The sequence below is a fragment of the Acinonyx jubatus genome, chromosome A1, assembly GCF_027475565.1.
Source record: "Acinonyx jubatus isolate Ajub_Pintada_27869175 chromosome A1, VMU_Ajub_asm_v1.0, whole genome shotgun sequence".
NCBI lineage: Eukaryota > Metazoa > Chordata > Mammalia > Carnivora > Felidae > Acinonyx > Acinonyx jubatus.
The window spans coordinates 28,455,329-28,467,359 of NC_069380.1; the positions used below are offsets into that span (position 1 = coordinate 28,455,329).

A 12,031-nucleotide genomic window follows, 5' to 3' on the forward strand; every position below is an offset into this window, starting at 1 on the left:
AAAAAGAAGCCTTGAGGGAAAGGGGTAGAATTCTGATTTTTCATAGTCTGGACTCACAATTATTAAAAAAGAAGAACTTTTTTCACTTAGATGCTTTGTATGTTTGCAGGAAATATCTTTTAACTAAGCCTGCACACATCGAATCTGAGGACAGCGGGGTTTGCCAGTTGTACGCATTGAAAGAGGAGCTGCCTAGCACAGGATTTGGAGTCATACAAGGTAAATCCCATGCTCTTTGTGTTTATGACTGTATGGGTACGTGCTTACAGTCCCCTAGAATCCTTTTAGAGCAGTAACATCAACATATGTTAAGTTCATACTAAAAGGGAAAGCTTAGTAACTACTTTAGAAATAGTAAATGAGAATCTACTCTTTTTTTAAGTTCTGTCATTGATTTTTCTAACTGAGAAATCAGAATTTTTATATACATTCAGGTGCCAAGTCTAATAGTCTTTTAGGGTAGCATCTTTTCTTTTTTTACACAGACCATCAGATGTCTACTTAATTCATCACAGTTTTGGGGGGTGAATAGTACTTATGGAAAAAATCTAAAACATACCATTACCAGCACTGGTTGGGGCAGTTTCACATCATTTCTGCAGGGTGCTATTAGTGATAATATGCATTGCTAATACATTTTTTTTAATGTTTATTTATTTTATTTATTTTTTAATATATGAAATTTATTGTCAAATTGGTTTCCATACAACACCCAGTGCTAACCCCAAAAGATGCCCTCTTCAATACCATCACCTACCCTCCCCTCCCTCCCACCCCCCATCAACCGTCAGTTTGTTCTCAGTTTTTAAGAGTCTCTTAAGCGCTAATAAAATTTTGAATTCAGTAAATACTTGCATTCACTTAGAGAAGACGCCTTGACTGTAAAAACAGAGTTTTCTCAAACAAAAGGCCATGAATATAATTAAACTGTTTTCTCTTTTTTAACTTGTGCTTTTCTATTTGAGTTGGCAAGAATGAAATCTTGCAAAAATTAATTCCTGGAGCATTGTAGGGGCATATGGTATCTAATGTTTCTCTGCCACTGCAGAAACAGATTTCAGCATACCTCATAAAATTTCAAGTGATCAGCTATCATCTGAAAATCTAAGTTCAGCAGTGGGACAAAAGATTGCCTCTCCTAACCGAATTCTCTCAGATGAGACTAGTTATGCTACGGTTGTTGTCGGTTTCCCAGATCTCATGGTAAGCACCAGTATTTTCAGTTATTTAATAGATGTTTTTTTTCTACTTGGTTTAGCCTCTAATCTATAAGGCTAGTTGAGGAGTGATTAAAAATGTAATGATATTCTGGTAAACATTTTAGATCAAGACTATATTCCAAATCAGTCATTAAAAAATGCATTCTACATAAAGAGTTTCATTGCTTTTTTAAAATTACCATTTATAGGGTAATGCAATTATATTGGTTCGTAAGGGAAAGCCCGTATTCTCCGTACATGGGAGTTCATGTGATACAGTTAACTGCTTAACCTACTGATGGTAATTTTATATCATATTGTCTTGTTGTGTGCTCGTGTAATCTGTCAAGAGGAACATTGGAAACTTAACAAAATAACATGTCTTCCGGAATTTTTTAAAGTTAAATTTGTTGGGGTCTCATTACTGTCAATTAAATTTTTTCAACACTCACGAACATCTATTCACCTTCCGCTGAGTTTTGCTCTGACTTATTGTGTCTTTGCAGCATCCAGATTATGGTGATAGTCTCAACTTAAGTCTGCCTTAGATGGTCCCTCCTGCCATTACGTACTGTTATCTGTAAAGAAGGGACTATTTGTAATTGACTTCAGGTGAAGCTAGGTCCCATCTTCCTCTGATGGAAATGTGGGAAAATGAAATATAAAGGTGATTTAAGTCCATGTTGCCATCTAATAACCTTAGAGGTAGCTCCATGTGTTTTGATTAAACATTTAATTTTCATAATTTCCTTTGTAGCTCTTATTTTTAAATAGAATCATTTAAAGATAAAAACATGGGCTCTGCATGATGGTACACCAATCTCACATAAGCTCAACTTTTTAATGTAATTAATGAATGATGAGTACTTCAGGGTATAAGGCATTTGAAATCCAAAACCCAGTGGATAATATGTGGCTTAGGATTTTGCCATATGTCTTCCTAATTATCAAGGAGAAAGCATTTGCTATGGTATTATATAACTGAAAATGAAACATGTTGTTGGAATATAGTATCTACTGCAGCCTTGACTGAATGAGAGTTGTGTTTAGTATGCTTTCTTAATGAGTGCTGTCATCAAGAGAAAATGCTAGAGCTATTTTTCTGAAGGTGGAATCCTTTAAAATACTGATCTTCCAATTGAAGAAACTAGTATAGAAATGTAATGTCACTATAAAGATTTAGAAAGTAAAAGTATTTTACACTGTGAGAATAAGACACCATTTGTATTAACCTTATAGGAATCCTTTATAGCCTGTAGGACTAGTAACCTTGTTAAATTAAAAGCTCTATCCCCACTTCTCCCTCTCCTCTCTCTCTCTCTGCCCCTCCCCCCACTCAGGTCCTCTCTCTCCGTCTCTCGAAATAAATAAATAAACATTAAAAAAAGCTCTATCTCCCCCTACTTAATATGGCACACAACATACAGGAGGTGTTCAGTGAATATTTGTTAAATGAAAGACTAGGGTCAGTTAAGGAGCCTTTCAACATTTTATGGTAACAATCATACCTTTTAGGACCTAACACAAAAGTCAGGCATTGCACTATTCTAAAACCTTTCATGCATGATAATTAATTTTTAAAATAATTTTACAAGGTTTTATAGATGAAGAAACAAACAGAGAAGATATATCTCCTGGGCCACACAAATTATGAGTGAGGGAGCTGGGATTTGAGGGTCAAGTGTGACTGACCCTCAAATCTGTATCCTTTCTCTTGTATCACAGTGCCTTCCTGCTTTTATGTGAATTTCTTTTAATCCTTCATAAAGCTATCAATAAGGGGGTATGTCACCTCTCATTAACTTTTTATAGCATTGTCAGAGGCACTTAAATTATTATAAGCTTATTATCACTTTCCTAACTTCATGCCACATAGTCACAAAAACCTATAGCAAATATCATCCTCAATAGTGAAACACTAAAAGCATTCCTTTTCATATCAAGAATAACACAAGGATACCCATTATCGCCACTTCTATTAAACATTGTACTGAGAATCTTAGACATAATCCATAACAAAATTTTTGATCAATTGAATTTCATCAAAATTTAAAGTTTTAGCTCTGTGAAAGACACTGTTAAGAGAATGAAAAGATAAGGCTGGGAAAAACTATTGGCAAATCACATTTCCAACAAAGGACTTGTATCTAGAACATATAAAGATTTCTTAAAACTCAAGAGCAAGTTGGAGCATCTGGTGGCTCAGTCGGTTAAGTGTCTGACTTCAGTTCAGGTCACAATCAGTTCAGTTCATGAGTTCAAGCCCCGCATTGGGCTCTGTGCTGACACTCAGAGCCTGCAGACTGCTTCAGATTCTATGTCTCCCTCTCTCTCTGCCCCTTTCCCGCTCATTCTCCCTCTCTCTCTCTCTCTCTCTCTCTCAAAACAAAATAAAACACCTCTAGAGCAAGAAAACAAATATTCCAATATAGAAAACGGGCAAATAGTGACCCAGTGTGAGGTATCAGAGGTCAGAGACTGAGCAGGTGAGGACATCCGTGATGGGGGAGGGTGTCGTCACTTGTGATGGGAATTCACTCCAGGCAGGATGCAGACGGTGCCCATGAAGAAGTAGAAGTAACATGGTGTATGCGCCCAAGTAAGGCAAGGAGGGCATCCTTTCATGAGCGTAGCCCAGTGTGGACTGTCAGGACCAAGGAGAGTAAGGAGGGCATTTGCCCAGGAGGGAAGGTTAGTAATGGGATGGGATATGAGTCACATACAGTAGAACCGAGCAAGAAAGTAAATATATTAAAGATAATGAAATCTAGTTTCTCATTAGAAGGGAGTTGCAGGTAAAGAAAGGAAAAAAACTAAAATGAATCTCGTTGAATTGGAATTGGATTTATTTGTGTGAACTCACAGTTTTCAATATATTTAGATAGATATAGAAATAACTTTGGAGGTAAATGTGAAAAAAAAAGGGGGGGGGCAAAAGACTTAAACAGAGACTTTACCTCAGAGGATACAGAGATTAAGTACATGAAAAGATGTTCACCATCATTAGTCATTTAGGAAATGCAAATTAAAGTCATGATGAAAGGGACACCTTAACTGACGCAGTCAGTTAAGCATCCGACTTTGACTCAGGTCATGATCTCATGGTTCATGAGTTCAAGCCCTGCATTGAGCTCTGTGCTGACAGCTCAGAGCCTGGAGCCTGCTTCAGATTCTGTGTCTTCCCCTCTCTCTGCCTCTCCCCCACTCACACTCTGTCTCTCTCTCCTTCAAAAATAAATAAACATTAATTTTTTATTGACAATAAATTATAATAAAAAAATTAAAAATAAAAAAAAATTTTTTAGATCATGATGAGATACTATATACGCCTTTGAAATGGCTAAAATAAAAAAAATACTGACAGTAACAAGTGCTGACAAGGATACAGAGCAAATGTAACTTTCATACATTTTTATGGAAAAGCAAGGACAAGGAATAATCAAGACGTTGCTGAAGAAGAACCTACTAAATTTCAAGGTTTATTATAAAGCTTCAGTAACTAAGACAGTGTGTTATTGGCATGGGGGAAGAAAAATAAATAAGAGAGCAGAATGAAGTACCCAGCAACAGATGCATGCATATAGAGAACTGTATTTTATGATAGCAATGTTAATCAGTGCCATTTAGTATCTGGTGGTATTTGGACAATTAGCTATCCATGTGAAAAAAGGACGAATATGAATCCCTGCCTCATGCCATTCACAAAAATAAATCCCTAATGGGTTAAGGATTTAAATGTGAAAGACAAACTTTAAAATGTTTAGAGAATACATAGGAAAATGTCTATGATCTTGGAGTAGGAAAGGATAAATACATATTTGGTAAAAATTTGAAGTCAAGCAAGAGGGAAAAAATAACACAAAATTCCAGAAGAGTTATAAACATCTAGGGCAGACAGGAGATATGAATGGGATACAGCATTCAGGGACCTCAGAATGCTGGTAATGTCCTGTTCCTTATGCTAAAGAATGAATGAACCAGATATTTGTTTCATTTATTTCAAGGTAAAATATATATATATATATATATATATATATATATATATATATATATATATATATGTTTTATATTTCACATTTGCCTAAAAATTATAATTATTGGTGAAGCAGCTATTGTCTACACCAGATTCAAAAAGGTCAAGAAATAATTTGGTTTTCTTATACTTGTGAAATACAAGTTTACCACCGGTATCTGCTTAAAGGGCTGCATTGTAGCAGGTGTGGTGAATAGTTTATAGTACCATAGCCCCTTGAACAACAAGAGGGGATTTAGGGTGCTGACCCCCTTCACACAATCACAACTCCACAAATATAACATCTGACTCCCCAAAACATAACTACTAATAGCCTACAGTTGACTGGAGGCCTTACTGATAACATAAATGATCAACACATATTTTGTATGTTATATACATTACATATGTGCAATAAAGTGAGTTAGAAAAAAGAAAATGTCATTAACAAAATCATAAGGAAGAGAAAATACACTTATTGCAATTAAAGAAAGAGAATCATAAGGAAGAGAAAATACACTTACTGTAATAAAAATCCACATGTAAGTGGACCTTCACAGTTCAAACCTGTGTTGTTCAAGGGTCAACTATGTTTTGGTACTTTAATCTTTTTTTTTTTTCTTTCAGTCACCCAGTGAAGTCTATTCTTGGAAAAGGCCATCATCTCTTCATAAACCAAATGTCACTGACACAACATTCTATGGAGGAAAGAAAACAAGTGAAAGTCCAAAGCAGAGCAATTGTGTGACTCTTTTAGATACTAATCAGATAGTCAGGATTTTGCCCCCAGGAGAAGTCCCTCTAAAAGATATCTACCCAAAAGGTAAGAAACTTACCAATTCCTAATTTGCCAAAGTCGTAAACCTAGTTTTCTTTTGGTAGGGATATTTAACTTATCATTGTCATTCTGTATTTATAAATGTGGATAAGTCTACCAGGATCTAGCAGCTTAAAAAGTCCGAGGGGTGGGCTCAGAAAGTTTTCAGTCAGTTTCTCGCAGTCTCTGATTGAAGCCACTGCTGTTAGAACTCTTTTTCCTTTGCTTTATAATCTGTACAATAACTTAACTTAGAAGATGTCTTCAAAGGGACTTTTAAAAATTCTTAGACTACTAGGCATAGAAAATGGGGCCCGACTTATGATGAAAGACCAGGGACTCATGCAGACTGATTCACTTAGTAGTTCTCTCAAAGTCGTCTTATATTTATTACCACAAGATATATGCCAGGTCCTGTGCCACTTTTCCTTATATACCTTTATTTAATCTTCAAATCCCCATTCTGTCATCAGTGTACTCTCTAGCTTATATGCAGTGAAGCTGACAAAGGAAGGCAAGATGGCGTGCCAAGGGCCACACCACCGGTGGCTGGTAGAGCCCAGATCTGCACTAAGGTCTTCCTGTCCCAAGTCTAGAGCTACTTTTGCTGGACCACACAGGCTTTCATCATAATGGATAATTATGAAAATGTTTGATCATTGAGCCGCAGATTATTATTTGCATCATAGTGGTAGTAATATGTTGTCGTAGTGGTAGTAATATGTTGTCCTGTGTTTACATTCATTATATCACTGTGAACTTAAGAATTATAATGCTACATGTATTATAATCTATTACTGGGTTTGGAAGTCCTGGTTATATGATAATATTTAGAATTCACTTCTTCCAAATAAATCACCATTTCCTCAAAATGTTTTTTATGGTAGAAGAGGCAGGTGAAGAAAGTGACAGTCTCAGTACAGTGCCATGGTAGGAATACTCACAAGGTGATCTATGAAAGGGGAAGCTTACAGTCCAGACTGGTGATGATGAGCTGACCCTTGAAAGGATAAATGGGATTGAATCAAATGAAGGAATTGTTTCAGGAACAGGGAATCCTATGTGAAAGGTACAGAGCCATGAAGGCATCCCAGGAAATACAAGAAATTCTATACCAGAATTTAGTGTTATCTCCAACTACCCAGAAACCTGGGAGTCAGCCTTGATACTTCTTCTTCATCTTCCTCTCTATCTAATTCAATCACAAATCATCATGTCCTTTTGATACAGCCTGACTACTGTATTTTGTATCTACCCACTTGACTAGAGTTCTATTACCAACATCCAAATCACTGCCATCTTGCACCAGAATATTGCAACAGCCTCTTGAGAGTTTCCTCTTCCAACTCTTTCCGCATCCTACCCATTCTCCACACGTCAGACAGAGTGATATTTTTAAAGTATGCATTTGTTCTTATTAAGTTTCAGATTATACAGAGTAACATTCACCCTTTTTTGTATATAGTTCTGTGAGTTTGACAAACACATACGGTTGTGTAACCATCACCATAACTGAACAGAGGACAGTTCCATCTTTCCAGAACCCCCCCCCCCACCCCAGTGTTTCTTTGTGGTCAACCTGTCTACCTACTCCCTAACCCCTGACTGATCTGTTTCTGTCCTTATGGATTTGCCTTTTCCAGAACGTCATATAAATGGAATCATATAGTATATGGTCTTTCAAGTCTGGCTTCTTTCACCCAATATCATGTATTTGAGAATCGTTTATATTGTTTTGTGTACCGGTAGTTCATTTTATTGCCAAGTAGTAATCTGTTGAGTATATGTGCATGCTTTGTTCATGCTTTGTTGGTAGATAGTTGGATCATTTCCACTTTTTGACAATAATGAATAAGCCTACTCTGAACATTTATGCACAGATCTCTAAGTGAACATAAGTCTTTGCTTCACTTGGGTAAATACGTAGGAATGGCATTTTTACATTATATGATAGAACTGCCAACCTGTGTTCCAAAGTGGCAATCATTTCGCATTCCTACCAGCAATGAATGAGAGTTCTAGTTGTGCCTCCTCACCAGTTCTTGGTGTCGTCAGCCTTTCCGGCAGGTGTGTAGCAATAGCTCATGATGATTTTAATTTGTATTTTCCCTAGTGCCTAATGATGTTGAGCATCTTGTCACATGTACCTTCTTTAGTGAAAGGTCTGACTGTTTGCCCTCAGGTTATTTGGCGTTTTTGTTTGTTTGTTTATTTGTTTTAGGAGTTTTGTGTGTTCCTTATATATTCTGGATACAAGTCCACTATCAGATATATTCTTTTCAAACATTTTCTGCCTTCTTGATGAAGGGAAAATCTTCCTTTCTAGAAATTTTATAGTTTTAGATGCTCCATTTTGAGATAATATTTTTTTAAATGGCACAAGGTGTGGATTGAGACTCATAGTTTTGTATGGAGATACTCACTGTTCCAGCATCATTTGCTGGAAAACCTGTCCTTCTCCATTGAATTGCAGCATTCGGACCTCTGCTGAAAATCAACTGACCACATATGTCTGGGTCTGTTTCTGTATTTTGTATTGTGTTCCATTGATCTCTATCCCTTCACTAACAGCACATTCTTGGTTATTTCCTAGCTTTGTAGTTTATAATGAGTGTCAAAATCAAGTAGTATAGATCCTCTGTTGGTAGGGATCAGTGGATAGAAAATTACTAAGAGGAAATCAGGGATAAGGAAACCTATGGGCTAAATCGACCTAACAGGATTCTTGCTGAAGTCAGGCCAGGGTGATCAGACCTTACCTGGGGGGAGTAGAGGATGAGGAACCTGATCACATATTGAGGCGGGGGAGAGGATTCTTGCTAAACTTACTTATTAGCAGGACTCTCGCTGAAAGTGGACAAGACAGAGATGGACACAGAAGCCCAAAAGTCGGGGTCTGTTTGGGAAGAGGATCCAGAAGAGCCTGACTAGAGTTTGGTCAAAGGAGATAATCTTTGTCACCATCCATGTCAATAGCACTTTCATTTACTTTCACTGCTGCACATATTACAGTTTATTCATCTGGTCTTTGTTGATGTACAGTTAGGTTCTTTCCAATTTTTGCTGTTACAGATAGTGGGCAATGAATATTCTTATATCCCTCTCCTTGTATATATGCTGAGAGTCTGTCTGTCTATCTATCTATCTATCTATCTATCTATCTATCTATCTATCTATCTAAAAGTAGAATTATCAAATTGTTTCCCAGCATTGTTCCAGCAACATAAAAGGGTTCCTGGTGCCCCAACCTTATCCACTCTTGTAGGCATCTGACCCCATTATTGTGGTTTCAGTTTATCTTTCCCTAATTTCTAGTAACTTGAAGAATCTTTTTACATGTTGTAATTTACTCTTCTGAGAATTGCTTGTTTATATCTTTTACCATTTTTCTCTTAGATGCCAGGAGTTTTATTTCCCCTCACTTGTTTAAGTAGAATTCCTTAAATATTCCAAATGTATATAAAATGCTTAGCATAGTGTCTAACACACAGGAGGAATTTTATAAATGTGGGCTGTTAAAAAAAAACAAAAACAAAAACTAGGAGAAGGACAAAAGGAGATACCAGGATGATAGTTGTGCACAGATCTAGGGATCAACTCATTCAGATGAGAGCATATGAAAAAAGAATAAATATGTGACTAACAAGCATTATCATAAGGGATAAAAAGTAATGAAATTTTGTGAAATTTTAAGGAGCATATATCAAAACTATGAGATAATTATCATCCACAAGTTAGGAGAGGAGTAACTGATGTTAAAGTGTTCTAGTGCCTTACATTGTTCAGGAAGAAGGCAATGATATTAAGTTGATGTGTTGGTAAGTTAGGAATTGAGTATATAACTTCCAAAGTAGTAGTGAAAAGATTATAGCGTCAAAAATACTTTTGCTAGTTAAGAAGCAATCTTTGAGCTGATGCTGGTATAAAAAAAATAGGTAATTTTTTTTAAGTAAATAGAATCCAACCATCTATCTGATTAGCCAGGAACTAGTGCATATCAGCCTTTTATTAAAGGAATCAATAGAAACTGTAAAGGCTACTCTCTTGGTGGCTTTTACAAAGATGGTATAGCTTTTGTTTAATGCAAACGAGGAGAGATTTACTGCTTTCTTCCAATCATTTTTCATCTAGGGAAATGTTAGCTGTTTTTGTTTTTTTGTGTTTTTTTTTTTATCACAGTTCCCAGCTTTTTAAGCACAAAATAATGACTCTGGATTGAAATTGATGCCCTGTGTTTTGAACTTTGAGTAAATTCAAAGATTTGGCATTGGCACGATTGCAGGGCACACATCACTCTTAATCTGTAAACACAGAAGTGCGTTAAACCTGGCAGTTAACAAATGTCCATCAAATTACATTGCTAGAAGGAGTGAATTTTTTAATATAATTTCATCTTCCCTCTGAATGTGTTCGTGGTTGTTTTGTCTGACAGCTTTTATACCTCCTCCTAACCTTGGCACTGTGCACGTGAGCTGTCCCCACTGTTTGCGGGAACTATGCAGGAAGCACTGCAGCCGTGACTTCCCTTTAATCATTAGTGAACTCATCCTCCCGCGTAGCTTACACCTATCTTGGAAATCCACCTGGATTATAAATGTAATGGAAATTTACTGAGCCTCCGTCCTCTCTACAGCGTTGAAACATTTAAAACGGATTGACAAGGATTTGGCTAAGTCTGCAGGGAAGTCTGGCCACGATTTTCACTTCCTTAATTCAATCATGTATTCTAAGCTGATTCGTTTTCAAATCAGTAAACATCAACTCTGATCATTTTTCAAGCACTTACCATTACCACCGCTACCACTACCGTTAATACTGCTTTGATGTGCTTTATAACCATGAATTGCCTTTTCTGATACGTGAAAATATTTTTTAGCACCAGGAGTAAAATTCTTGCTTTCTCCTTCTTGAAATAGACACAGTCATTATTGCATTTTCTCACCCTCTTTATGCCATGGAATTAATTTGCACAGTGAAAGAAAAAAACGATGTAGGGAAAAAAAAATATTTTAAAATAAGTTGACTTACTTTGTTTTCACAGGCCATCTAAAAGCATTGATGGCCATAGCTCAGCTTCATTCTGCTATGTATGAAAAAAGTTCCCATGAGTGACAAGCCAAAAATATAAGTCTGTTAGCTAGACAGCTCTAGGCATCCCAACCTCTTCAGTAACTGGTCATTTTTGGCAAAGAACCTGGGTCCATAAATAATTCAACCTACTTCAGCTGGGTCTTAGCCGCAGGAACTGTCAAAAATGATAGATGGTGCAAAACTTTATCCGAGACTGACCTTCTATCCTAGGCAGCATTTCCAGTGCAGGCCTGTGTGACAGATGATAAGCATGCTTGTTTTCTGTAAATGGCCATCAGGGGACAGCCAATTGAGCTGGGTGGTCAGATTACCATAGTAACTCTCTTGTCTTACCCTCTGTTATCCCTGGACATTACCTCCATTTCCTCCTAAACCTCTGACCCCTGGCACTCCTTCTTGCCTTGCTCTGCAGCTCATACCTGGCCTCAGGCCCATGAGTCTCACCCTGGAGTCTTTTCCAACTCCCTAAAGGCCCTCGGGGTTGGATTCGGTCTGGTTTGGTTAAAAGGAACTTTCCTCATTGTGCTGTGGGCTCCTTGAATAAGGGAGGAATCAACCTCCTTCTTCTCTATCCTCAGTGCTTTGTATAGTATCTGGTGCAAAGTGAGCTTAACCATGTTTGTTGAATAAATAAGAGATATTTGAGTTTTGAATTTTTCAGATGGTCTAACTCAGAAATCTTCAGCTAAAAACATGAAATAAAAATGCGAAGTTTTTAATTTTTTTGTAAACTACATTGGATAAATCCAGTGTGAACATCCTGGATATCTCATTCTAATCTGGAATTGTAATAAGATATAGACAACCGAAAAAATCTTTAAGAGTAAGAGTTCTGTAGAGGCGCCTGGGTGGCTCAGTCAGTTAAGCGTCCACCTTCAGCTCAGGTCATGATCTCCTGATTCATGAGTTTGA

General features: G+C 36.9%; 1 protein-coding gene across 1 annotated transcript in view; it reads left to right on the forward strand.

The window, feature by feature from the left end:
- Positions 1–12,031, forward strand: part of VWA8 (von Willebrand factor A domain containing 8) — a 359,065-nt gene that overhangs the window by 247,762 nt on the left and 99,272 nt on the right. Inside the window, exons 33-35 of the mRNA XM_027064910.2 lie at positions 110–219; positions 1,049–1,203; positions 5,839–6,034. Of these exons, the coding sequence (XP_026920711.2) occupies positions 110–219; positions 1,049–1,203; positions 5,839–6,034 (461 nt within the window). The remainder of the gene's footprint in view (positions 1–109; positions 220–1,048; positions 1,204–5,838; positions 6,035–12,031) is intronic.